General features: G+C 50.1%; 1 protein-coding gene across 7 annotated transcripts in view; it reads right to left on the reverse strand.

Annotated features, from left to right (window-relative positions):
* FAM13A (family with sequence similarity 13 member A) overlaps positions 1–24,933 on the reverse strand; it is a 2,868,510-nt gene that overhangs the window by 315,741 nt on the left and 2,527,836 nt on the right. For all 7 annotated transcript variants that reach the window (XM_069630746.1, XM_069630744.1, XM_069630745.1 and 4 more), the window contains one exon: positions 2,202–2,297. In XM_069630746.1, the coding sequence (XP_069486847.1) occupies positions 2,202–2,297 (96 nt within the window). The remainder of the gene's footprint in view (positions 1–2,201; positions 2,298–24,933) is intronic.

Genomic DNA, 24,933 nt, shown 5'->3' on the forward strand with positions numbered 1-24,933 from the left:
AGCAACCGGCACAGAGGAGAAAAGCAGCGATAGCTGCCGGAGGTGGAAGCAGAAGACTGGTGAGTGCTGGGAAAGTCACTTAGAGACCGGGGCGCTCCGGGCAAGCTGCAAAAGCATAGAGCAGCGCCGAAGGAATAAATGCTAGTTACAGATGAATCTGTGATACTAAGTGAATGCAAGAAAAGATAAGTTGTGTGAGGCACAGTAATTGGAAATACTGAATAATGAACTGAAAGAAAGTAGCAAATAAAGTTGAAATAAGGACTGACTACAGAGTTGAAATCAAGTGTGAGAAAACATTTCTTTGCGGAGCCCTAAAACTGTGCTTAAGGACAGTAACCTACATACTTCAAAGAAGTTAAGCACGAAAAGGGAAAAGAGGGTCACCAAAAGTGAAGTGTGAATCAGACCCTTAAATACAATGAGCTATTGAATGTGTACAGGACAAGGAAGCCAAATTAAGCAAACTCAAATACAGAGGCAAGATACTGAGGAGCCTATTCATGAGAACTAAGGGTTTCTGGTTGCACGACCTGTGATTACCCCCTTCACACTCATGAGCTGTATCAATTCCAGATAATGGTTTAAACTTAAAGTTCTGTTTATTTGAGATATTCTTCTCATCTGCCTTTCCTGTCCAATTGTACGGTTCAACTTACATTTCATATATTTGAACTGTGTTGGTTCATTCCCACTTGTTACTTCAATTGAGTCCTCCAGACCCTGTTGCTGCATTATGTCCAATACTGTTCACTTCGGGTTTCTTGGGATCCCATAACCATACTTATATTTCACCTGCTTCTCTCTCCGGCTTGTGGGGACCGCTTCAATGGCTCATCTGTTAACCTCTGGTTCTCCTCTCCATGTGGGTACCCCTTTGACAGACCCTCCACTGCTACCGGCTTCAGTATTTGTGTCTCAGCACGAACATGAGGCTTCCTCCCGTGACAGGATTCTGGTGTCGGTTAGCGGGCTCCCTGCTCACCATCGTGGTCATGCCACCAGTGGAGACAGCTTTCTGCCTCAGTCTATGTAGCAGCTCATCCACTGCACGTACTGCTGGTGCTCCGGCGTCATTCGTTCTCTGCTCCCTGTGCTTGCTCTATCGCCGGCTCCACAGTACAGCATGACTTCGCCCCTCCTAGACATTGCGTCGTCAGAGTCTCGCATCGGCGCTGGATTTTCTCTCTCCAAGTTCTTCATCCTTTTATGTTTGTTACGTTGTTTCTCCAAGGGGCGTTTTGTTCCTTCTTGTAGTTGGAATACACTCCAGCATTGCCCAAAGCCACTGGGAAGGGTACCATGTCAGTGCTTGTAGTAGGCAATACGGTGGTGCTAGTATGTTTCTCAGTTCCCATAAAAGCACAGTCTTCATCAAAGGGAGTTCCTTATGGGAGTCCTTGTCCCCTAGAGGGGAGTCACTCCCGGTGAGGTCCCACTTGCCCAGACTTCTATTGAGGGTCTTGCTTATCGGGTTTCATCTTCCGAGCCTCAAAGTTTGTGGCTCCCCCTGGGGCAGAAGGGACGAGTACTTCAGATTCATAACAGTTGCAACACAGATTCTATGATCCATCCACCACATAGGGATTTCCCCTTTTAGGGTTTTCCTTGCTGCACTGCACTCTTGCCAGAGCCCTTTCTTCCCTCCAAAGCATTGGGAGAGGTGTGGGTGTCTTCAGAGAAGGGCAGATGAGTATTTCCTTGTAAAAAGAAACAACCGGACATTCAGGTAAATCTGCGCTTGACAGCAAGTACCGCTCAACTGATGACAAATGTTGGTGTAAAATTTCAGAAAGCTGATAGGGAGCTTACCTCTAGAGAATGGCCATATTATTTGAGCAGAAAAGCATGAAGACATTTTTTTTAATTTCTTGGCAGTGGTAATCTTGATTTCTGGGGTTCACTGCTCAAGTAACAAAGCTACTCCACATGGTAAAACATTTAGATTTCAATTCCTCTTCCAAATATTGCACATAGCTAAACAAAATTGTCAAAAAATGAACATTGTTCATTTAAATGCAGACTATATGTTAACTGCTACACACATTGTCTGTCAAAATGAGAAGGATTCATTAATATTCACACATCAAGTGCTTCCTCTCATGCCCTACCCCCGACACTTGAAAGGGTTAACTAAGGGCCAATAACATGAATAAGTGAGCCAAGGATGAAGTATACAATGAGAGAAATGTTATACTCACAATGACAGGGATGGTGCTTGCCCGATATAGAATCTGTTTGACTAGTCTGTATCTGTCATATAGTGGTTTCATGACCTGCCTCTCAATCTTTGTAACCTGGAACGAGAAGGTAAAGAAAGTTTGGTGTTTCATTGCAGCTAACCAAGTCTCCTATGACCATTTAATTTCTTGCACAACATCATTAACTATACAAACACCAGCTGACATTGTATAGGGTCAGTAGTCTATTCCTAATTAAGTCTACATGCTTTTCTCACAACATTTTGTTTCGTATTCTACTGCAAACTAGAGTGCTTCCGCCCCACAATATCTGCTTAATTGAGGCAGGGTTAGTACATAATCTGCATGAGTCTTAATAACAGAATAAAGTGCATGTGTATCTTGCACAGATATAGAAACCATAAGAGGTCATAGTTGCATTCTGCTGCAGAGATTTACTATTTAGCACCCGCAATGCCAAAGCAGAGTAATGCATGGGATTTGTATGGCTTGCGTCTGAAATTGGCACTTCCATGCGACTGCTTTGAATCCTTCTAACAGTCCCAGATCATCTTGTTTGAGCACTGAAAATGCAAAGAGGTGGTCTGTCAGTAAAATGACAAAAAAGCACTGTTCAACCTGGATTTAAATTGCAACCATCTTTTAAAGAAAACCAAAGTAAGCCCCGTCAACTGCAGCATCAACATAAGGAACAAGTTACTTACCTGTAACTGTTGTTCTCCAGCATGGGTCTGGCATGGATTCACATGCTCATGAATATTCCCCGTCGTCAGGCTGGGAATCCTCGGTAAAGAAAAAACCAGTATCAGTTTCGTTTCTGATTTGTCTTTCGTAGTAGTAACCAATCACTGATCTCTGCGTCATACTGACCACAGCCAATGACTGCCCTCTACCTAAGCCCCGCCTCTGGCAGCCATCTTCAGATTTGGAAGCACGTGAAGTGGCAGTATGACCAAGTGAAGAGCCGCAGAGGGGTAGGCGGGAGGGTTCGCATGTGAATCCATGGCAGACCCATGCTGGAGAACAACAGTTACAGGTAAGTAACTTCCTTCTCCAGCATGGGGTCTGGCATGGATTCACATGCTCATGAATAAAGAATACATAGCAGTACACATATGCACAACCACGGGAGGTGGCAAAGGCTCAACATTAAGCATTACATCAAACTCAACATTAAGCAAATCTTACCTCCTCACCAGGCTCACCTTAGGCGAACAGGTTGCGCAGCACTGCTTGGCCGACCCTGGACTCCTCCCTGGAATCCCGATCGACGCAGTAGAATTTCGTGAAGGTGTGCGTCGACCTCCACGTAGCAGCCCTGCAGATGTCCAGCAGGGGCACACCAGATAGGAACACCGTGGTAGCTGCGATCGCTCTGGTGGAATGGGCTCTCGGACGGCCAGGCAGCGGTCGGTTTGCCAACCGATGACAGTACATGATACTGCCGGAGAGCCATCTGGAAATGGAAGCCTTCGAGAGAGCCTTCCCCTGATTGACAGGTCCAAAGTTCACAAAGATTTGTGACGTCTTCCGAAAACACTTCGTGCGGTCCACGTAGAACTTCAGCGCTCTAGCCACAGCCAGCGAGTGCAAAGTCCTCTCAGCCGGCGTCGAAGGCGACGGGAAGAAAACAGGCAACACCAAGGGTTCGTTGAGGTGGAAGTCCGACGGCACCTTGGGCATGCCGGAGCGGTGCGTCCGGAGCACTACCCTCGTGTCGTGAAAAGTCAAGCACGGGGCCTTGCAGGAAAGGGCCTGGATCTCTCCCACCCGTCGTGCGGAGGTGATGGCCACAAGAAACGCTGTTTTCCACGACAGGAACTTCAACGGGGCCGAGTGCAGAAGCTCGAACGGAGGTCCCATGAGCTTGGTCAGCACCACGTTGAGCTCCCACGCTGGGGCCGAAGCCTTCAACGGCGGGAACGATCTGAACAGTCCCTTCATGAACTCTTTTACCAGACGATGAGACCACAAGGACGTCCGCCCCGTGGTTCTGGTGTATCGGGAGATCGCAGCAAGATGAATCTTGATGGACGCGTGCACCAGTCCAGCTTTGGCCAGCGTCAATAGGTACGGCAGTACTTGGGGAGCCGTAATCCGTAGAGGGTTAATCTTCTGTGCGTGGCACCAGACAGAGAACCTCTTCCATTTGTGTCCGTAGCATTTAGGAGTCGAGGACACCCTGGCCTTAGCAAGAACCTCTATGCAGTCGGCCGGTATGTCGTATCCTACAAACTCTAACGCTGCAGGAGCCAGGCCTGCAAGTTCAGCGACTTCGGGTCGTGGTGGAGGATGGCGCCTCCTTCCCTGGAGAGCAGATCAGCGTCCACTGGCAGCTTGATTGACGGGGACGCTGACAAGTCCAGAAGGTCCGGGAACCATATCTGCCTCGGCCACGCAGGTGCGACGAGGATCATCCTGCACCGTGACCTCTTGACCTGGTTGATGAGCCGGATCAGCAGTGGCAATGGAGGGAAGGCGTATAGGAACAGGCCCTCCCAGGGGAACGAGAAAGCATCGCCCATGCTCCTCGGCTGGGGAAACCTGCTGGCGAACCTCCGGCACTTGGAGTTTGTCGCCGTTGCGAACAGATCGATCTGGGGTGTGCCCCACCATCGGAAGAGGCAGTCTACTAGATCCTGCCGTAGTTCCCACTCGTGGCACGAGCGCAGCTCCCTGCTGAGTGAGTCGGCGATGGTGTTTTTTATCCCTGCCAGATGAAACGGCACCAGAAACATCCTTTGGGCGACGGCCCAATGCCACAGGTCCTGCGCCTCCTTGGACAGGGCTGGGGACCTGGTTCCGCCCTGTTTCCTGATGTAAAACATGGTGGTGGTGTTGTCGGTGAAGATCCTCACCCCCTTGCCCTTGAGGGACGGAAGGAAGGACCCGAGGGCCCAAAACACTGCACGGAGCTCCAGGACGTTGATATGGAGGGACTTCTCTGTCGGGAGCCAAAGGCCTCTCGCGTGCAGATTTTCGGTGTGCGCTCCCAACCCTTCAAGGGAGGCATCCGTGGTCACTGTCTCCTGGTGGCCTGGGGTCTGGAAGTCCATGCCCGCTGTCAGATGCGCGCGGGTGCCCCACCACCGGATCGCTCGTCGCAAACTCTCGTCGAGTGTGATCCTCTCCTCGAAGCTGCCCGTCGTCTGGATCCAGCGCGCGTCCAGGACCTCCTGCAACGGGCGCATCCGGAGCCTGCACAGGGGAATGAGGTAGATGCAAGAAGACATCATTCCGAGGAGGGACTTGATGGACCTCACCTTGGCCGCGTCCGCAACCAACATCCGCTGTACCTTGCCCAGAATGGCCCTGGTCCTTTCCTCCGACGGTGAGGCCAGAAGGGACACTGTGTCGAGCTTCGCTCCCAGAAACAGTGCGTCTTGCGTGGGCACCAGGTGGGACTTGGCGTAGTTCACGGAGAATCCCAGGTCCGTGAGAAGTTGGACGGTCCTTGCCGTGTGCTCCACGGCGAGCTCCCTCGTCTTGGCTCGGATGAGCCAGTCGTCCAGGTAGGGGTAGACGTGGATCCCCTCTCGGCGCAGCTGCGCCGCCACCGGTGCGAGGCATTTGGTGAATACCCTGGGTGCCGACCGTAGTCCGAAGGGAAGGGCTCTGAACTGATAGTGACGCCCTTGGACCAGGAATCTGAGAAACTTTCGGTGCCCCTTTAGGATGGGAATATGGAAGTAGGCAACCTCCAAATCCAACGACGACAGGAAGTCGCCCTCCTCCAGCTGACCCAGGACGTGCTGGAGGGTGACCATCCGGAACTTCTGTGCCTTGATGAACTTGTTCAGTCGTCGTAGGTCTAGGATGGGGCGCCATCCTCCCGTCTTCTTCTTCACGAGGAAGTATCTTGAGTAAACTCCGGAGCCCTGAAGCCTCTTTGGGACGAGTTCGATGGCGCCCTTCCTGAGCATCGCCTTTACCTCCAAGAGAAGCTGAGGGACATGAAGTTCTTTCCTGGCCACAGGGGGGACGCGCGGGCACCTTCTTTGAAACTCGAGCGCGTGGCCCTGGGCTAGGGCGTCCAGCACCCAACGGTCGGTGGAGATGGACTCCCACACGCTGACGAAGCTCGCCAGCCGGCCTCCCACCGGGGTGCCTCGGTGGTGGCCCGACCCCACGGCCGGTTCAGTCCTGTTTCGACGAGGCTTTGCCGCCTTGACCTCCTTGGCGACGACGGCGGGGTCCGCCTGACTTGCCTCGTCCCCTGTAAGCCTCCTGCGACGACGAACTGGCCGCTTGACGGTAGGTGGAAAATCCGCCGCCGGAACCTTTGGAGGCACCCTTGCCTCTGCCGCTCCGAAAGGGCGGCCGCCGTTGCTGGAGAACCCCGAGAGCCCGGGCCGTCTCCGTGTTCGCTTTGATGGCTTGAAGGGAATCGTCCACTGTTTTCCCAAACAGGTCGTTTCCATCGAACGGCATGTCCAAGACTCTGGTCTGTACGTCTTGACGGAAGTCAGTAGCCTTGAGCCATCCACGCCGCCTAAGGCACACGCCGTTGCCCAACTGGCGAAATCCAGTGTCGGCGATGTCCGTCGCAATCGTGATGGCGTGGTCCGACGCCACCTCACCTTCCTGCAAGATCTCTAGGGCATCCGCCCTCTTGTCGTCCGGTAGGAAGTCCAGCAGGGGGGCCAGTTTGTACCACAGCTCCCTGTCATAGCGGGCTACCATAGCCAAGGCGTTGGCCGCCTTAATTGTCGTCGCTGCAGATGAGATGACCCTGCGCCCCATCGTATCCAATTTCTTTCCCTCGCCGTCCGGCGGGGAAGTCGACGTGGAGGCCGCACCCCCCCCTGCTTTCTTCCTGGCCGCCGCGGAGACGACGGAGTCCGGGGTAGGCTGTGCCCGGAGGCACAAGGGGGCCGCGTCCAGGACCCGATACTTCTTCTCGTACCGGTCTCTTCTAGCCGGCGTCGTGGATGGGTTCTTGAGGAGGGCGAGGCCCTCATCCCAAATATCGTCCAGTAGAGGTACCGCGAGGACCGTATTCCTCTTGGCCTCGCGCCGTTGATAAAGGAAACCTTCCTTCTTCTTCTCCTCAGGGCAGAGCTGGAAGAGCTCGGATGCCCTGGCGATCATGGAGTGAAACGATCCAATCTCGTCGGGCGGGGAAGCCCGGGTGGGAGGTGACGACGGCAGATCCTCGTCGTACACCTCGTCGTCCGTACCTGTCGCGGCCGTGTCAGTCCCCGTATCATCCCCTCGAGTCGTGGACGGGGAGGAGGGCTGAACGGGGCGCGACGGCTGAAAAGGAGGTGGAGGGTGAATCCTTCTTTTCTTAGGGGGAGGGCTGCCAGAAGGGCCTGGTTCCGGGTCCCCCGACGGGAGTGGTTCTTCCGCTGGTGGTAACGGCAGTCTCGTCCTTATCTCTGAGCATAAGGACTGTATAGCCAACAAAATGGCCGCCGAGTTGTCTTGCGGCGCTGGCAGAGGGGAGTCCGACAGGCGGTCAGGGGCCCCGTCGGCACCCTCGACGATATCGTCGTCTCCTGCGTCGGGATCCATCCCGACGGGCTGGTCTTCTTCCACGCCAATGCCGTGGCTTAAGACCTCGATCAGCTCTTCCTCAGAGGTTGAGGCCGAATCCACAACGACCTCCTGCCCCCCCTTTTTCTTCTCCGCCGGAGGTTTCACGGGGGTCCTGTCGATGGGCATAAAAGAGGACTCCCTCCGCGGTGGCAGGGATACTCTGAGCCCCGAGGTCGCCACCATTGGTGTAGCCTCCACAGGCTGAGCCAGGGCCGCCGCAACTGTCTCGATAGAGGCCTTGGCCGGATGGATTAAGGCTTTCACCACCTTAGGTGCGCTCACCGCCTTCTCCTTGAGGGGGGGACACTGCCTCGCTCCCCCTCCGATGGGGCCTTCGAGCTCGACCGGGGCCTCTCCAGGAGCTTCGCCGGGTGCTCGGCCTTCCTCTTACCCGAACCAGAGCATTGGCTCGTGGTTGATGGTGCCGGGGAGGATGCGCCCTGCCTGGCGCCCGTAGAGCCCGACCGTTCGGCGCTCCCGGTGCCAGCGGACTCGCGGTGCTTGGCCTTGTGTTGGACCCCCGTCGCCGGGGCGTCCTCAAAGGTCTTAGAAGACCGCTCGGACTTCTTGCTCTTCTTCTCGCCGGACGGGCTCTTCCCTTCCAGCCAGTTGGCGAGACGTTGATGGCGGTCCTTCATGGTCCGCTTCGACATGTTGCCGCAAAACGCACAGTCCTTCTCCACGTGCGTCTTGTCCTCATGTAGGCAGTAAAGACAAAAGGAGCGTTCATCTTCCTTAAAGACATTCTGCAGCTGGCATCCAGGGCAGACCCTGAACAGCTTTCCGGGCGTCGAGCTTCCCTTCTCCTGGGCCATGTCCGAGATGGGCCTGAGAAACTTCTGGAGTCCTCCAAAAGCGTAGCTCGACGAAATCTTCACCCTTGAGGGGCGTAGACGAATCCGACACGGGTCCCCGTTGATCGGATGGAGAGTCGGTGGAGCTTGAGGCTCTTTTTGACCGAAAAAACGAAGTTTTTGAGAAAAAACGTGAAAAAATAGCACTAACGCTTGAGAGCAATAGCACGAGGATCCCAACACATGAACGTGCGGTAAAAATCTGAAGATGGCTGCCAGAGGCGGGGCTTAGGTAGAGGGCAGTCATTGGCTGTGGTCAGTATGACGCAGAGATCAGTGATTGGTTACTACTACGAAAGACAGATCAGAAACGAAACTGATACTGGTTTTTTCTTTACCGAGGATTCCCAGCCTGACGACGGGGAATATTCATGAGCATGTGAATCCATGCCAGACCCCATGCTGGAGAAATATGCAACTGCCTATAGCAGGACATTAGAGCTAGTAGATGCCAGTAGTTTTAACACTCTGCTTGGCATACGGACAGAGCTCATCCTCATATCAGAGTATTAGCAGTGACATCCCAGTCTAATGTTTAGGGCAACATGTACCTTCTAACACTATTGCAAACGGGTTGACACTTAGGCAGATATCTGCAACCTGTGGCTTTCCACATGCTTTACTCTATGACTCCCATGATCCCACTGCATTGACTAAGGCTGGTGGGGGTTGTAGTCCAAAACACCTAAAAAGCCAAAGGTTGCAGACCCCTGCCTTAAGGTTTTATTCGCTCACCTTATGGTGTATCTGCGTCATGGCCAACTCTTAGTAGGGAAGCGGTGTAAACTAGGATGTAGGGTGACAGTATTATTTTGAATAAAAAAATATCCAAAGGTATCATAGGCATATTTCTTTTAAATTAGTCTTGTTCAATTCCACCGTTTTCCCCTAGCGCTCTATTAAGATGGATTTCTAGAATCTGGCCTGGTGGACAGATTTTAGGAGGCCACCCTAGATATTGTGAACAGGGGAACTCTGAGAGGTTAGCCAAAACCCAACCAATGGAGAGCAGTCAAGGCTATTCTCTGCTGAGAATAGCCTTGACTGCTCTCCATTGATGAGTGGGGTCAGGGGTCCACAATAAGTCCACACAGTGCAGTAGGCAATAATTCAATTTAGACAAATGTATAAAAATACTATATTTATTCTAGACCCAAAACACACACAAAATTCTTTTTTATTTTTTTTTTAAAAAAAAGGTGATAATATCACACAACACTCAATAATAAACATATAAACAGTCACTATAGGTTCTAAAATGCAATCAATGACTTAGATTAATAAAATAAGGTAAGCTAGTGAAGTAGTAAAATGGAACCAAGTTACAAGAACTGTGCCCGAGCTACAGAAGTCCAATCCCTATGAAGACTGGGGCCTTGTGCCCAAAAGTCAAAAAGCTTCTCCCGGATTCCAAGATGGCCGCCGGCACAGTGTAGACGTGCCCACCACCCCGCCGAACGAGACGCACAAAGGGACCATCACAGGGAGAGGACATCGCGGGAGCAAGGAGTTACCAGGAGGGACAGGAGCAAGCTGCTCAGGGCTCACAAGCCCATCGGCGGACTGCAGCACCCCCGACGGGCCGAGAAGCCCGCTGGCAGACGGCGGCGGCCCCGGAAGGAGACCGGAGGAGATGTGCCACCACGTCCAGGAGCTGACTGTGGAGCCCCCGAGCGAGGACCCGAAGCCCGGTGGGGAACGGGAGGAGCGGTGGAGAACCTTCCACAACAGCATTTCATCCGGAGGCAGGGAAATACCACAAGGCGGGCTCCAGCCTGCAGAGAAGGCACGACCAGAGGACGAGCGGACTCTGCTACGGCACTCAGAGGACAGAGAAGTTGGTTACTATCACCTGACGTGGAAGTGAGGAGTCAGTGGTGTCCCTGGGCATAGGATCGAGGAGACCCCTGGAGCAGGGAGAGGCCCGAGCAGGAGCGGTAAAGAAAGGGCGGGGGGCCCCTGCCCCGGTCCCAAGAACTCAGCAGCACTCCTGCCACTCTGCCAGCACTCCGGAGCGAGTAACGGGAGAAGCCTTGCAGCGTCGGCAGCGGGGAACCTGCATCTGAGAGGGAGGAAGAAGGGGAGTGAAGCCCATACTGGGAGATCTGCGACACCGGAGCAGCCTGGCAAGGTGTACAACAGGCTGGCTCTAGATGCTGGGCAGAAGGGCCCCTCCGGCGTCTGGAAGTAGGAGGCCAAGGAGGAGCAAGGCAACCCCCCCACAGCCGAAGATTGGCACTGGAGAGAAAGAAGGGCAGAGGATCCTCCGTGCTTGTACCGGAGCACACCTGGGAAGAGGAGTCCCCAGGCGGGAGCCAGTACCGACAGAACTGATGGGAAGCAGAGCTGTGGCAGTCTAGCCGGAGTCCCATACGAGGCAGGAGAAGACAGTGAGTGCAGGGGCAATAGGATACCGTCCGGGAGCTGGGATTCCTCATAACAGCGAGCACATAGAGTTGCGGATTGCGGAGGAGGAGAAGCCCAGTAGCACCCAAACAAGCGTCCCCCTGCAGCTTAGGGGAGGGATGGAACTCGAGCCGTCGAGGAGGAGAAAGGACCCTCTCTTGAGGGGTGCAGCAAGGGCAGGAAGACTTGGGGCCCCTTGGGGTCGGGGATACCCAATCATACAAAACATAACCCTCACCTTAGCGAACATCCACAACTGGGCTGGCGCATAGAACGGAGGCAATACAGGGCCTGACAGGCGCGCAGGGGAAGTCACCTGGGAGATCAGGCTCGGACAAGTCGAGAAGCAAAGGGAGGTCAACGGACCGGCAAGGCACAAACAGAGGCAGAACCTACAGAGAATCAGGAGGAGTGAGGACAGGGCGGGAGACCTAAGCGGAAAGGAGTGAGGCATCATTACCCGGGCACTGGGGACCGGGATAAGGACTAACTTGGGTAAGAGAGAGAGAACTGACTACGAAAACCAAGGGAAAAGGCGGAAGAGGGCCCCAGAGCTCAAGTGACCCACCAGGTACCCTTCATTCCATGAGGCCTAGTCAGGACATTAGGGAAGGAGCCAAGAACAGTCAAGAAGGGAAGATGGACCGCACAACCTTGGAAGGTGGGGAGGGGGAGGCCCCGATGACGAAACAGGATTTCCTGGGGGAAGTGCAGATGCTGCAGGCCAATCTAGCCAAAACATTCCAGGACCAATTCCAGCTCATGCGGGCGGACTTGACGAGGCCCTGGGGGAGATTAGGCAGGATATGCGACAATTGGGGGAAAGGACTGACCTCCTGGAGCAGGGCCTACAAGAAGTGGATAAGGAAACAACCACCAATAGTGAGGCCATAGAGAGACTAGATGTAGCGATCCGGAATCTGGAAACCCAAATGGAAGATTTGGAAAACAGATCCTGCAGGATCAACATCAGGGTGAAAATGTTGCCGGAAACGGTAAAGGATAAGGAACTGAAAGAGGAAATACAGGCTATCTTTGCAGAGATTCTGGAAGAAGAGATCCCAGACAAGATTGAACTGGACCGCGTACACAGGGTAGGAAGACTGCCCAAAGGCGCAGCAGCAAGACCAAGGGATGTGCTGGTTGCCTTTACTAGATACGCCCAGAAGGAAGCTGTCCTTCGGACGGCAAGGAAACGGGAACCGATCATGTATAAGGGCCAACAAATAGCCCTCTATCAGGACCTGGCAAGCAGCACACTAGTATAGAGGAAACAGATGTGCCCCATACTGAAGGCTCTCAACGGGAAAGGCATTAGATATAACTGGACATTCCCTTTCGGCTTGCGTTTTTGAATTCCTTCCCAATCGAACACCATCACCACGGCACAGGAAGGAGCCGACATACTGCAAATTGACCTAGAGGAAACTCCTGCACGGAACGTTTCTCAAACAAATGATCACAGATCCAGACCGAGACCGTGGGAGTGGTCAACAGTGGGGGAGAAAAGAAGGAGGAGCCAGAAGGGGAGCAGGCCACTGCCAAAAGAGAGGAATGGGGAAACGGGGATGGGAACACAAGAAGAGCCCTAAACCCACGGGTGAGACAGGGGTAGTGGGCCTCTCAAGGGGAAAATGGAGCAGGAAGGGGACGAGGGGGGAGCAACCATCTGGGATCAGGAAGGGCGAGGATGCCTGAGGAAGTAGAGGAGAAGGAGCGGGAAGAGCAAGATCTTCCAGGGGGAGTGAGGGCGGAGGGAGCGAGAATTGGAGGTGGGAGTTGGGGTGGTGAGGACGGAGGGGCACATCAGGAAGCTCAGAGGGAGGGGGGGGGTCACCAACATGTGAGGAACAAGGTCGGAGCTACTGTCATTCAAGTGGCTAACACATAATGTTAGGGGGCTTAATTCCCCCCCTTAAAAGAAAAAAAAATGGAACAGTTCACGAGGAAAGAATGGCTGGATAATCTGGGGTTGCAGGAAACGCACCTGAGGGGATTTGATCTAATATTACTAGCCTCCAGTCAGAGCAAAACTGGGGGGGGGAGGGGGGGATTTCGGAGGGCGGGCTTAGGTCCTGGCTATTAAGAACACGTTTAGAGTCACGTAGACATTAAGGGACAAGGAGGGCAGATATTTGGTAGCCAAGGGAACATACCTGGACGTCCCCTACACCATAGTAGTGGTGTATGCACCAAAAACTGGCCAGGAGCAGTTCCTGAGGCAAGTCTTGACGATACTGGAAGAGAAAGCATGGGGTCATATCGTTTTTATGGGGGTCCTTAACATAACCTGGGACAGGGAGCGGGATAGGTCTGGGGGACCCAGTAGAGGCGGGGGAGCAGTGATGTCTGAGGATCTAAGAGACAGGATTGGGAGGGCGGGACAACGGGATGCCTGGTGGGCGCTGAAGGGGGAATGAGGAGGGCTATACTTTTCTATCGGGAGTACACAGGTCTCAGTCACGGATTGATTACATTTGGGTATCAGCGGACCTGGTGGGCCAGATTCGTGATGCACAAACAGGCCCTATTGGGATAGCAGACCACAAGACGGTGGCCATTCACATGGAACTGGGGTGCAAGGACAGAGGTGTGTGGGGTTGGAAATACCCGAAGGCCCTACTTAGGGATCCAGTAATTAGAGAGGAAATGAAAGAGAAAATGAAAAACGTCTTCACAGATAACAAGAAAGGGGACACGAGGGAGTAAACGAGGTGGGACGCCTTTAAAGCCACGCTCAGGGGGGAATTAATAGCAGCATCAGCTCAGAGGTTGAAACAAATGAGGGCGTTGGAGGAACAACTTGAGGCTGAAGTAGAAGCGGCTAGACAAAAGGCTGGGTCAACCCCGACTAGATACTCCATGAGGGAATATAGGAGGGCAATAGGAAGTCCTCCGAGATAAAAAGGCAGAGGGAGCACTACTCTCCGTCTGTCAAAAGTATTACACCAAAGCAAACAATTTTTTTAATAACAGGGGTTAGTGTGGCCCCCTTTTTTATTTTGGGGGGCCTAAGTCATGAGGGAGTCTAACGTAATACAAAGAGGGACTTAGGCTACCCCACCGGTCTGACTCTTGCCTCCAATGGTTTCAGCATACTTTGTACAAATCCCTATTGGTGATTTGCGCATAAGAGAACACCAAGATTACTTAACATACAAAAACAATTTTATTCATGTGACTAATAACAATTTCTGTGGCTTAAAACTAGCGATACAATGCTATTATCCAAAACCTTTATCCGTAGGGGGGCGCATCTGGTGGAAAAGGTACAAAAAACAGACACTCCCGAGGTCTTATTGGCATTGGACGCAGAAAAGGCGTTCGACCGCGTGCAGTGGTCCTTTCCATTTCGGGTGATGCAACGGATGGGTCTCGAAGGACAGTACCTGACAATGGTTTGGGCCAACTGCCAGACAACATCGGCAAGAGTGGCGGCGAACGGCACACTATCAAGGCCCTTTATGCTGACCAGAGGGACAAAACAAGGATGCCCACTCTCCTCGAAGTTGTATGCACTTTACCTAGAGACCCTCCTACAAGCGACAAGTGAGGTGGAAGGGATACGGGGCTTCCCTTTGGGGGTGGAGGACAGTAAAAAGTAGCAGCGTTCGCCGTTGACATGCTGCTCACCTTGACAACACCAATTGAGTCTATCCGGGCAAGTACAACCCTGCTGGAGGAATTTGGGGAGGACTCTGGTCTGAGGGTGAATATTAGTAAATCTGAAATACTAAGCTTAACTCTAAAGGCAGGGGAACGGGGCGCTCTGAGGACCAGCATTTCCTTTGTGTGGAGTCCAGGGGGAATTAGATACCTGGGGGTGAGAATCACACGAACCTCGCGGGTTGGTACGTGGCCAACTATACCCCACTGTATGTCCGGGTCACATGGCTGGGTCGACTAGCCGCAGTGAAAATGGTCACTCTCCCACGGTTGTTGTACCTATTCCAAGCGATACCTCAAGAGGTGCCAGCAAGACTCTTCAGGGAGTTAAAAACCCTGACCAACAAATTTATATGGGAAGGGATAGAGTGCAAAATAAGCAATGGGTTAAAACAGATAGGGCAGTCACACATCACAATCTAGCGGAAGTCCTGTGGCTACCGAAATATTTCAGGCCAAAGCATCTATATAAAAGCTCTATAACCAAACTAGTAGCTGATAACTGGGACAAGCTAGTGAGAACCAAGGGGATAATGACATTTCCGTATCTCTTCACGCCCATCTTCGATAATGGGGACTTTACACCAGCGGTGGAGAAGGGGGCATTTAAACAATGGCAGAACGGGGGGTGTAGGAAGCTGGGAGACATGTTCAGAGGGGGGAAATACTATCCTTTGTGGACTGTAAAAGGGAATTTGGGGTGAAGGAGGGGGAAAGACTCCGGTATGCGCAAATAAAGCATTGGGTACTGAATCCCGGTTATAAGGAAGCGGCAAATAGAGATACAATGCAATTCGAAAAATTCCTCCTGTCAAACGACGGGTCTAAGGGATCAATCTCCAATTTATACAAGATATTGGACAACGCAAACGACAGGCAGCAGTGACCATATATGAGGAGATGGGAGAAAATCTTGGGGAGAGAGATAGGAAGGGAGGAGTCGGAAAGGCTATGGAGAAAGATTCCCAAATTGGCGCTAGCATCCCAATTGCAAGAATCATGGTACAAGATCCTATTAGGCTGGCACTACACACCAGCCCGACTGCACAGGATATACCCGGGAACCACAGGGGACTGTTGGAGGGGCTGCGGGATGATAGGTACAGCAGAACACATCTGGTGGGGGTGCCTGAAAATCGAGCCCTTTTGGCAAGAGGTCCAGAGGGCACAAGACCAGGCCTTCGGTCTTGGGGAAGCTTGATCGCCGTAGCAAATTCTGTTGGGGACTAGAGAGGGCTCCGCAAGGGGGGAACCCATAGCTCGAGAGAAAGCAAGATTGATCCTAACGCTGGCAGTTATGACGCTAATAGCGCAGAGATGGAAAAGCGCAGAGATACCCAGGATTGGCTGCGAAAGATATGGGAAATCATCACACTTGAATGGGCGACATATGCCATGAAAAATAATGTCCATAACTTTGCAAACGACTGGGGAGAAATTCTGGCTTTTCTTAAAGATGACTTTCGGGTAATGTGGTGCCCACAATGCTTGCAATTGTTGGACCTACAATGAACTTTGGTGGCCGGCTCTTGGAAGTAATGGGCCAGAAGCTGAGCCGATGTGCCTCAAGTGGAGGGTTGGGGGGGGGGGGGGGAGTTCTTGTGGGGGGAGGGTTTAACATGTTGTAAATTCAAGATAGAGGTTATCCAGAGGAAGACATATCAGCAGCTGCGTCCAAGGTGACAACACAAACGCGTGCAAGTGTACTACACAATAAAGCTAAACGAGAAGCACCCACATTAAAAGATGTATCTCCAAACACTGGAGTATACTGACAAGTGACACCAGGACTAAGGAGTTGTTTTCTGACCCACCGGTCTTCGCTTAGCAAAGGAGCAACAGGGTTAAGGCTAACCTCTGAGAGTTCTCCTGTTCAGTATAACTAGGGTGGCCTCCTAAAATCTGACCACCAGCACCGATTCTAGAAATCCATCTTAACAAGTTGGTGATCAGCAGTGAGGATAAGGTCTTTGGTACCCCAGTGTTGTACACTGATGTAGTATCATAACTCTTATTTACACATAACTGTCACGACTGTGCCACTCGAGCACCAATTGGCACCCATTTTGGACTATTTGGGACTCATTCATTACCATAATCCTCCCCGGACAGATCATATTCATATTGTTGTCTTTACTTTAGTTTGCAAGACTTTGGAACATCCTTATTTGATTTCACAAACTGCATATACCCTAATGCAACTAGTGGCAGTTCTCATTCGCTGGCTATTCCTATGCAGCAGTCTTAAAACTACAATCATCACAAGACTTAGAGATCAGTGCTACTTTCCCTTTCCCAGGACCAGAGAGGGAGGAGTCAGATTACCTTCAGTTGTGCTGCTCCAGGTGCTGCTAAAGAGCCTGCTTCAACACATGGCAGCTGCCTGCAGGAACACAGGGCTCTTACATTGGGTTCACTCCCAGCCCTTTGGGCTGTGATTTCTTCTGTTTCCGGGTGCTTCCAGAGCCTGCTCCTGTTCCCTGTGCTCCCTGCCTTGCAACCCTGCTACTCTGCCTATACTCCCCTCCCTTACGCCCTGCACATCTGTGCTTCCTGCACTGTAGCCCAGCTCCGATGTTTGCAGACTTCAGTTCCCTGTCTGCAGCACCTTGCTCTGTCAAACCTATTATATTGTTCCTTGCCTACAGTTTCTTGTTCTATGCCCATAGTCTGTGCTACCTGGCTTTAACGTCCAAGTTTCCAGTCCTGAGTTTCCTTGCTATCTGTCCGCAGGTCAGTCCTTGTTTTTCTAGTATTGAGATATCTTGTTCCTGGTCTATAGTTCAGTCCGCTGTTACTAGATTCCGCTCCTTAGTTTATAGTCTGCAGTTCCAGTCAACTGTACCTTTGCACTTAGGTTCTTTTCTTCTTGATTTTCCTCTTTCTATCCCGGTCTCTGCCCTGAACCTTGCTTACTTTGACTATTCTTCCCTGGATTTCTGTTACTGTTCTTGTCCTCGCTTGTGCTTGTGTAATTCCTTTGTTCAGAGTTTGGCTGCTGGGATCCCAAGCAGGCAATCTCTGCCCTTTTCCTTAGTTGCATTTCAATATTGTACCCTGTGCCATATTGTTAACATTCAGTTCCTGCTGGGTCCATACAGGCTTCAGTCTTGCGAGTACTGTTTCCTTGTTTGTGCCTTAGGGTCCAGTCTCAGACACCCACTGCTGATGCTCCTTTCCAGGAGAATTCAGAGTGTGGCCCTGTAACAGTAACCAGCTGAGCAGGCTGGAGTTTCACCAAACCCTGTGGGGAACTCTTCCCCCATTCTGTGTACACCCCAAGTGAAAACCTAACCTGTTTGTCTTACTTGTACTCCTTGCCTCTTTCTGTCCACTGACTTTGTTGCCTGTCTGTAGTTATTGTCCAACTGTTCTTGTCTGCAGGACTCCTGTCTCTTGTGCACTTTTCTCCCTCCGGCTTTGTAGGTACATCTCTGCCAGCAAGCCCCTGACAAGAACCTTGCCATTTGAAGTTAGTAGTTGGTATAACAGTTGCCTACACTTTTCTAAATATGGAAACATTCACTACGTCTTAGGTGAGGTGCCGGAGGGTGGGGCGGCTGTGCCCCAGCGCATTATACTAAGGGTAAAGGGGAAGCTCACATTTTTTGCTGCCAATGGTTCTGGTACCGCCCCCATGTTAGGGGACGTCCACAAGGACAGAGTAAAGGAGACGGAGTATATGGAGTAAAAATACTCCCAACAAAAAAATAAGAAGTTAACATACAGGAGTCTGTCCCCTGCCGTCACCCACTCAGTTCCGCAAATATGTTCAGATCAAAAGTACACAGAGCCACAGGAGGAAGCGCCATTATTACTGTAAAAATATAACTTTTAATAAGCATGAATATCAAGGTTCAAATACATTTATTAAAAACACATTTTTGTTTTAGAGTTAAAACATTTGACTATTCGCTTATGAAATATTCCCATTGGATATTGGACTTAATTTACAAGGGCACTTGAGTCGGGATCCCGATGGGGGGTTGCTGGAGGAGGATCCAAGTGACAATGAGAGAAAGGCACAGTGTAGCCATGTGATGCCCTTTACTGAAGTGCCTGACCCCATTTTTAATGTTAGCCCTCAGTGGGGGGGGGGGGGAGTAACCATCAGTATGGCTCCAAAGTTAGGCAAGAGTAGCCCAGGTGCAGGTGCAGCCCCTCTGGAGCCCCAGTCTCCAATCAGCCTCCCTGAAGATTGCTGAGGCATTAAAGCGCGCTAGGAGGAGAACATCTTTAGACTGTTTTAGCTTACTGCAGCTGGGACCCAGAGTAGCGCCGCTGCACCGCTCTTGTTTTGTTTATAGATTTTTTAATGTGCATGAATATCTACGTGCAAGGACATATTTGTTACAAAGGAATTTCTGTTTTAGGGTTCAAACATATTTCTATTTGCTTATAAAATATTACCGTTGGAAATGGGAACTACTTTATTAATCCCTATAAAAAAAGATCTCCCACTTCAAAATCTCACCTGGAGCACTGACTGCACACCACAAAGTCATTTGCTTCTTTGCTACCTAAAGGCAACTTCCTTGGACCGGCTGCTCGTCCCTTGTTCCTTCGCTGCTCCTGCTGTCGACCTCACCCAGACAACCATCTGCCCCCCTCTATTTTACATTTTTACATCCTCTTGCTCAATACGCCTGCCCTCATGGATATTCGCTTTTCCATTCTCCCCAATCCACGTTTTCCTCTTTGTCCCAGGAAAGGTTGAAATTGCTGGAGTCTGACTAGTAGCCTAAGGTCCTCCACCCCTCCACCCTAGTGGCCTGAGAGTCCAACTTCCTGAGCTGGATGCCATATCTCGTCGTTGCTCTGGGAGGCAGTGGTCAAACCCTCCACCTGCATGTCTCCTAGTTCCAGCAGCCATCCTTCCACCGTGGCTCGTTCCATCAGTCCCTTTGACATCCTCCATTGTGTGGCATCACCAGCTAGGGGTTTCCCTCCTCCTCACAGGGCACCCCCCCATTCCTTAGGGCTCCATAGGGTCTGCCACCGTGGACAAAACCTCCAGGGATCCCTCGTTCTCTGGTGACTCCTGGTATATGGGAGTTTGAGGTAAGGCGGCCCGGTAGGATCTGCACCCATATATCCTGGCACAGGTTTGGAAGTGGGCTAGGCCCCCCACATCCTAGACAAGGCCAATGTCATGTCACATTTAATACTTCTGTAACATCCATTTGGCGAACCGTCAAACTCAAAATCTTTCTGTTTGTCATCGAAGGAAATAGCTGCAAGTATTTCTTACCTAGGCTTACAAGATGTCTGGCTGAATCTCTTCTGTGGGCCGGGATTTCCTTTTATAAATCAGTGCATAAGTCCAAATCGTCAAAATGAAATTAACAGACTACAACTCGCAAGATGCATTAGTTGTTAAAGCTGTTTAAATGAAAGCTTATAACTGGAAACGTGTTGTCATCTGGTTACAGTGGTTGCACACCTGATTCAGCAGGACTAACACAGAGAGAGCAGACCAAAATCATTTTCTATATGAACCAAAAAAAAGTCTGAAATGCACTTGAAGGAGGGAGGAGGGCTGGCGCGTGTATCCTTTCATCACCGTGAGGTGGCAAGGCAACAAGGAAGATTAGTAGTACTGCGGTTGGATTAAAATTCCACAATTGTGTGCACATTCCTATACAGGTTGCCACTGAGGTTTAATTAATGCCTTCTGTCCTACGAGGGCTCCCCAGAAAGACCATCTGACCCTGGCACCAAAGGGGGTAGCAAGGTATTTAGATGCCTACATTAAGATCTACATGAAGGCATTCACATGAGAATGAATTGTGTGTTTTTGAATGGTTTCTTTTAGCTCAATTGAATAATGGAAAACATTTATCAACTTTTAGTAGTTTGCCAGCAATTGAGATGAAGCAGGCAATCACACTTCAAGTCAGAGAAGCATAAGCACAAACTAAAGAGGGAGAGAAAGCACACAATAAAACCTTTCTGCTGACATTTAAGGGATGAAAAGTGTCACATGGTGGCAAACATGAACAGTAAGAAGGATTAAAGGAGGTTTGTAGGGCCTCCAATTAAATTGCTCTATCAATTAATGCATCACCCTGTGGTTTCAGATAAGTGGAAAACAGCAGATGTGGCTCCTGTCCACAAAGTGTATGCTAAGTGACAATGTTGTCACTGAGTCAGATTACAAAGTAAAGACGTTTTCAACTTTTCTCGTATGTGCAGAAAGTGACAATTGTGCCCGCCAGTCTAGGGGTGGTCCCTTAACCGTTTTCCCTCAACTTTGAAGGGGCTCCTGCCTCCTTATCCCCAGCTCCCTATTCCGACAGAGCTTCCTCTAAAAATGGCATACTGTAGTCAGTGTACTCCCAGTGTCTTGGCTGCCAATGATCTTGTGAAGCCAACCTGCAAGGTGACATAAGGAAGGGGTAGTATGAGTGCCCCAGTGTGCCTTGTTTCTGGATAACCATCTTTCAACCTTTTATCAGACTCATCTCATGCCTGCCCCCAAGCTTCTACACTGTCCTCTTTCTCTCACGCTGTCACTCTAGCTCTCTATTCTATTCTCTGCTCCTAGCCTACTTAATCCTTCTCACCCCTCCCGTCTCCACAGCCCTTTTACTAAACTTGCTTATCGCTCCCTCTGTGCATGCCATCGTCTGGTCTTATCACTGTCTCTCCCTTCTTCACTTCTCCTGTCCATACTCTCCAGATCCCTCTTGATCTTATCTGCTTCCCTTTAGATCTCACTCCTTCCCACACGATCCCTGCCTCTATTCTAATCCACCCCTTGATCATACTCCGCCATACACCCCTCCTCTCACTCCGGCTCTCAAGCTCTCCTCACTCCACACTCAGCTCCCTTGTATCAACTCTCCCTCCTAACTCAGCCTCTCTCCCTACAGTCTACACTTCCTCCCAACTATTTCAACCCTACTTCTTTCTCTCACGCACTCCCACTTGCTCACTCACAGCCCAAACACTTCTTATAGCCCTCTCCTTCCAGCCTAGAATCTTTTCTAAGTCGGCTGCGACCCTTGGCCAGTCTTTCTTCTTTATCTTCAACTCCTTCTATCTTCTCCTCTTTTGGGCCGGGACTGCCTCGGAAAGTCTTCAGAAATTCATTTAGTCGCATCGCACCCCTCCCAAGTCTCTATCTTCCTCCAGCAAGCAATGTGGTCACTATAGTTATTTGTTCCCTGTGCCTCTCCACGACCAAGTAAGTCACTGTCAAAACAGGGTTTGAGGAGTGTTCCTGGATCTTCTCTTACTGGGCAGCTCTGTGCTGGTTCCAGCTCCAGCGTCACTGTTCCATTGTATTCCATCTGGGGTTTACATTCGGCTCCTGAATGGGTAAGGAGTAAGTTGTTTACCTGCAACTCCAGTTCTCCAGCCTTGATATCTTTAATATATTCACATGCTTTGAATATTCCGTCGTTAGGCGGGGAATCCTCGGTTACACACTTACTACTTTGCATGAATAAAACAACATGACTGTTTTGTAGTCTATCCATCTCAATATGGGATCAAGCCCTACCTTTAGAGGCCATGTTCAGATTCTAACCAAGTGTGTAGTTTAGTTGTGCCATATTTTCTTGCAAAGTCTTATCATTGGTATCTTTCATAGGTTCACATGTGCCCATCGCCACCCCAAGATGATGAACTCGCGCTACAGGTAAGCAACTCACTCCTTCTTGTGAGGGGTCAGAAATAGGAGGTGGACACAAAGTTGTAAGGTTATTTATTTATTTAAATTCTTGTTACGCGCCACATGCCCGTGGCACTCAGGGCTCACAGAAAACGAAAACAAGACAAACCAACATTAAAAGACTGACGCAGAGGAAGTGTGGAAAAGTCATAAGATTACTCTATGTTAAATAGGTGAGTCTTTATAGCTCTTTTAAAAAGAGGGTAGTTTTGAACCTGGCGTATTGCAGGTGGAAGTACATTCTATAGGAGAGGACCCTGGAAATCGCGAGTGGTACCTCCAATTTAGCGATTTTGAATCTGGGGGACGCAAGTACTGTAGCAGTAGAGGAACAAAGGTTCCTGCCGCTTGTCTTGACTTTGATGCGTTCTGACAAATATAAGGGACTGCTTAAGGATACACACTTGTGTGTCATTGTTAACACTTTGTGTTATTCTGTGTTTTACCGGAAGCCAATGTAGCTTCTTTCTGTAGGTGGAAATGTGAGTGCAGCGCGATTGGTTAAAGATGGTGCGCACAGCATTATTCTGAGCAACCTGCAAAGATTGTATGTTGGCAGTGGTGGTGCTGGACAGTAGGCTGTTACAATAATCTAATCTAGAATTTATCAAAGCAGTGGACAGAAGTGCACAGTTTTCACTTGTAATGAATGGGCGAATATAGTGTATTTGCTTATTAATCAGTCCACAGCTAGATCGAATGCTGGAGACGTGGGGCTTCATGGATAGTTCGTCATCTAGAACGACGCCTAATGTTTTTACTTTCCTTTGGACCATGATGACATTGTCCGCGATAGTGAAGTTGGCATAGTCTGTGGCTAGCTTGTTTCGGGTGTTCTTAGATGATACCATCATGAGCCCTGTTTTATTGTTATTCAGGGCCAAGGAGTTGTAGGCCATCCAGTCCTGAATGGCTTTATAGATGGTATAGATAGTTTCAGCATCATTTTTATAGTGACCGCTCAGCTGGATGACAATCTGAGTGTCGTCCGTATAGTTTGTATATTGAACACCCAATTCATTTAGGAGATCCAGCAGTGGTCATATGTACAAATTGAAACAGAGGCGACGGGCATGAGCCCCGTGGAACAACGCAAGTTTGAGAGATGGGGATGGAGTGATTATTACCCACACAGACTATTACCATGCAAGGGCCCAAGAAGGGCGCTATCCATTTGGATGCCAATCTGGAGCAATTCGCGACCTCTCCGAGCCTTGTCACTAAAAAGCTATGATCAACAAGATTGTTGATGCTGCTCGACCTCTCTGCAGCCTTCAATGCAGCTTGATTTTTATCCGCTATGCCAGCTAGAGTAGACTAAGTCGAGCATGGCGGTTTCTGTTCAGTGACAAGCCCTGTAGCCTGACTGTCGAGTGCCTAAAATGTTCTGCTCTTCGACAAGGGCCTGAAGTTGGATGTATGCAAGTTTGTCAAAAATCTTCAATATGAAGGGTACATTAGTTATTGGTCGCTAATTGTCTTTATTGGTGGGATCCAAGTTCTCTTTTTTCAACAAGGCGGTTATCCAGGCGGATTTAAGTTCAACTGTTACTGTGGCTTCATCAAAAGATACGTTAATTCATTTAGTAATCCAAGGGACCAGTAGATCTGCCGATTCCATGAAAATATTGGTGGGGCAGTCGTCTCCGGGGCAAGAGGTGGTTTTTAAATCCTGTATCACTTTGAGCACATCCTTTTCTGAGTAATGAGAGAAGGAGAATTGGGATATATTGCTCTGAGCATTGGTGGGATGCGTTATAGTTTTTGTGGTAAGCGACGGGACCACGTTGTTAAGGGATTTCTTAATTCTTTCCTTATGGGAATTGATTTTAGACAGAAAGCCATCATGGATGTCTTGGCACCATTCTGAATCCTTTGTTATGTTGTTAAGATGGTGGAGGCTGGCCTTGAAATTCTGCCAGAATCTTAAACAGCTCTCCGACATTAGATTGGGCGTTAATGATTCTTTTGTTATAGTGTGTCGCTTTAGCGTTGGTGATGAGTTTTTTAAATTCTTGTATGGATTTTTTGTAGGCGGATAAAGTATTAGTGTTGGGGTTCTTCCTCCAAGTTCTTTCTAGGGCCCTTTTGGATTGTCTGGCGGCGACAATTTCTTCAGAGACCAGGTGTTTTTAATGGCTTCCGATTTAATTACTTTCATCTATCTTCAAAGGGGCTAATTCGCTCACAACTTGCTTGATAGCAAGAGTCAAATGATCAACTAGAGTGGAAGAGTCAGCAAAGTTGGCTAAAGGCTGCAGTTTGGATGATAGAGTTGAAAACTTGGGGCAGTTATGTTTTTCAGGTTACGCGTTAATTTGCGTAGGCGTGGGAAGGAGTTGAGTTTCAGTGGAGCCTGGGCAGGAGGATTTTCGCCTGGATAAGAGCATGATCTGACCAGATACATGGTGTTACTGTAAGTTGGGATAGGAGCCAATCAAGTGTATGTCCACCTTTTTGTGTAGGTGTTTTAATCCATTGTTTTAGTCCTATTGAGCTGATGGAGTCTAATAGGCTGAGACCTGCTTTATCCATTGGGTCATTAGCCCAATAGTTAAAGTCGCCGAGATGATAAGAGGGCCTTTAG

This window comes from Ambystoma mexicanum, chromosome 6q (genome assembly GCF_040938575.1).
Source record: "Ambystoma mexicanum isolate Mex_15411 chromosome 6q, UKY_AmexF1_1, whole genome shotgun sequence".
Lineage (NCBI taxonomy): Eukaryota > Metazoa > Chordata > Amphibia > Caudata > Ambystomatidae > Ambystoma > Ambystoma mexicanum.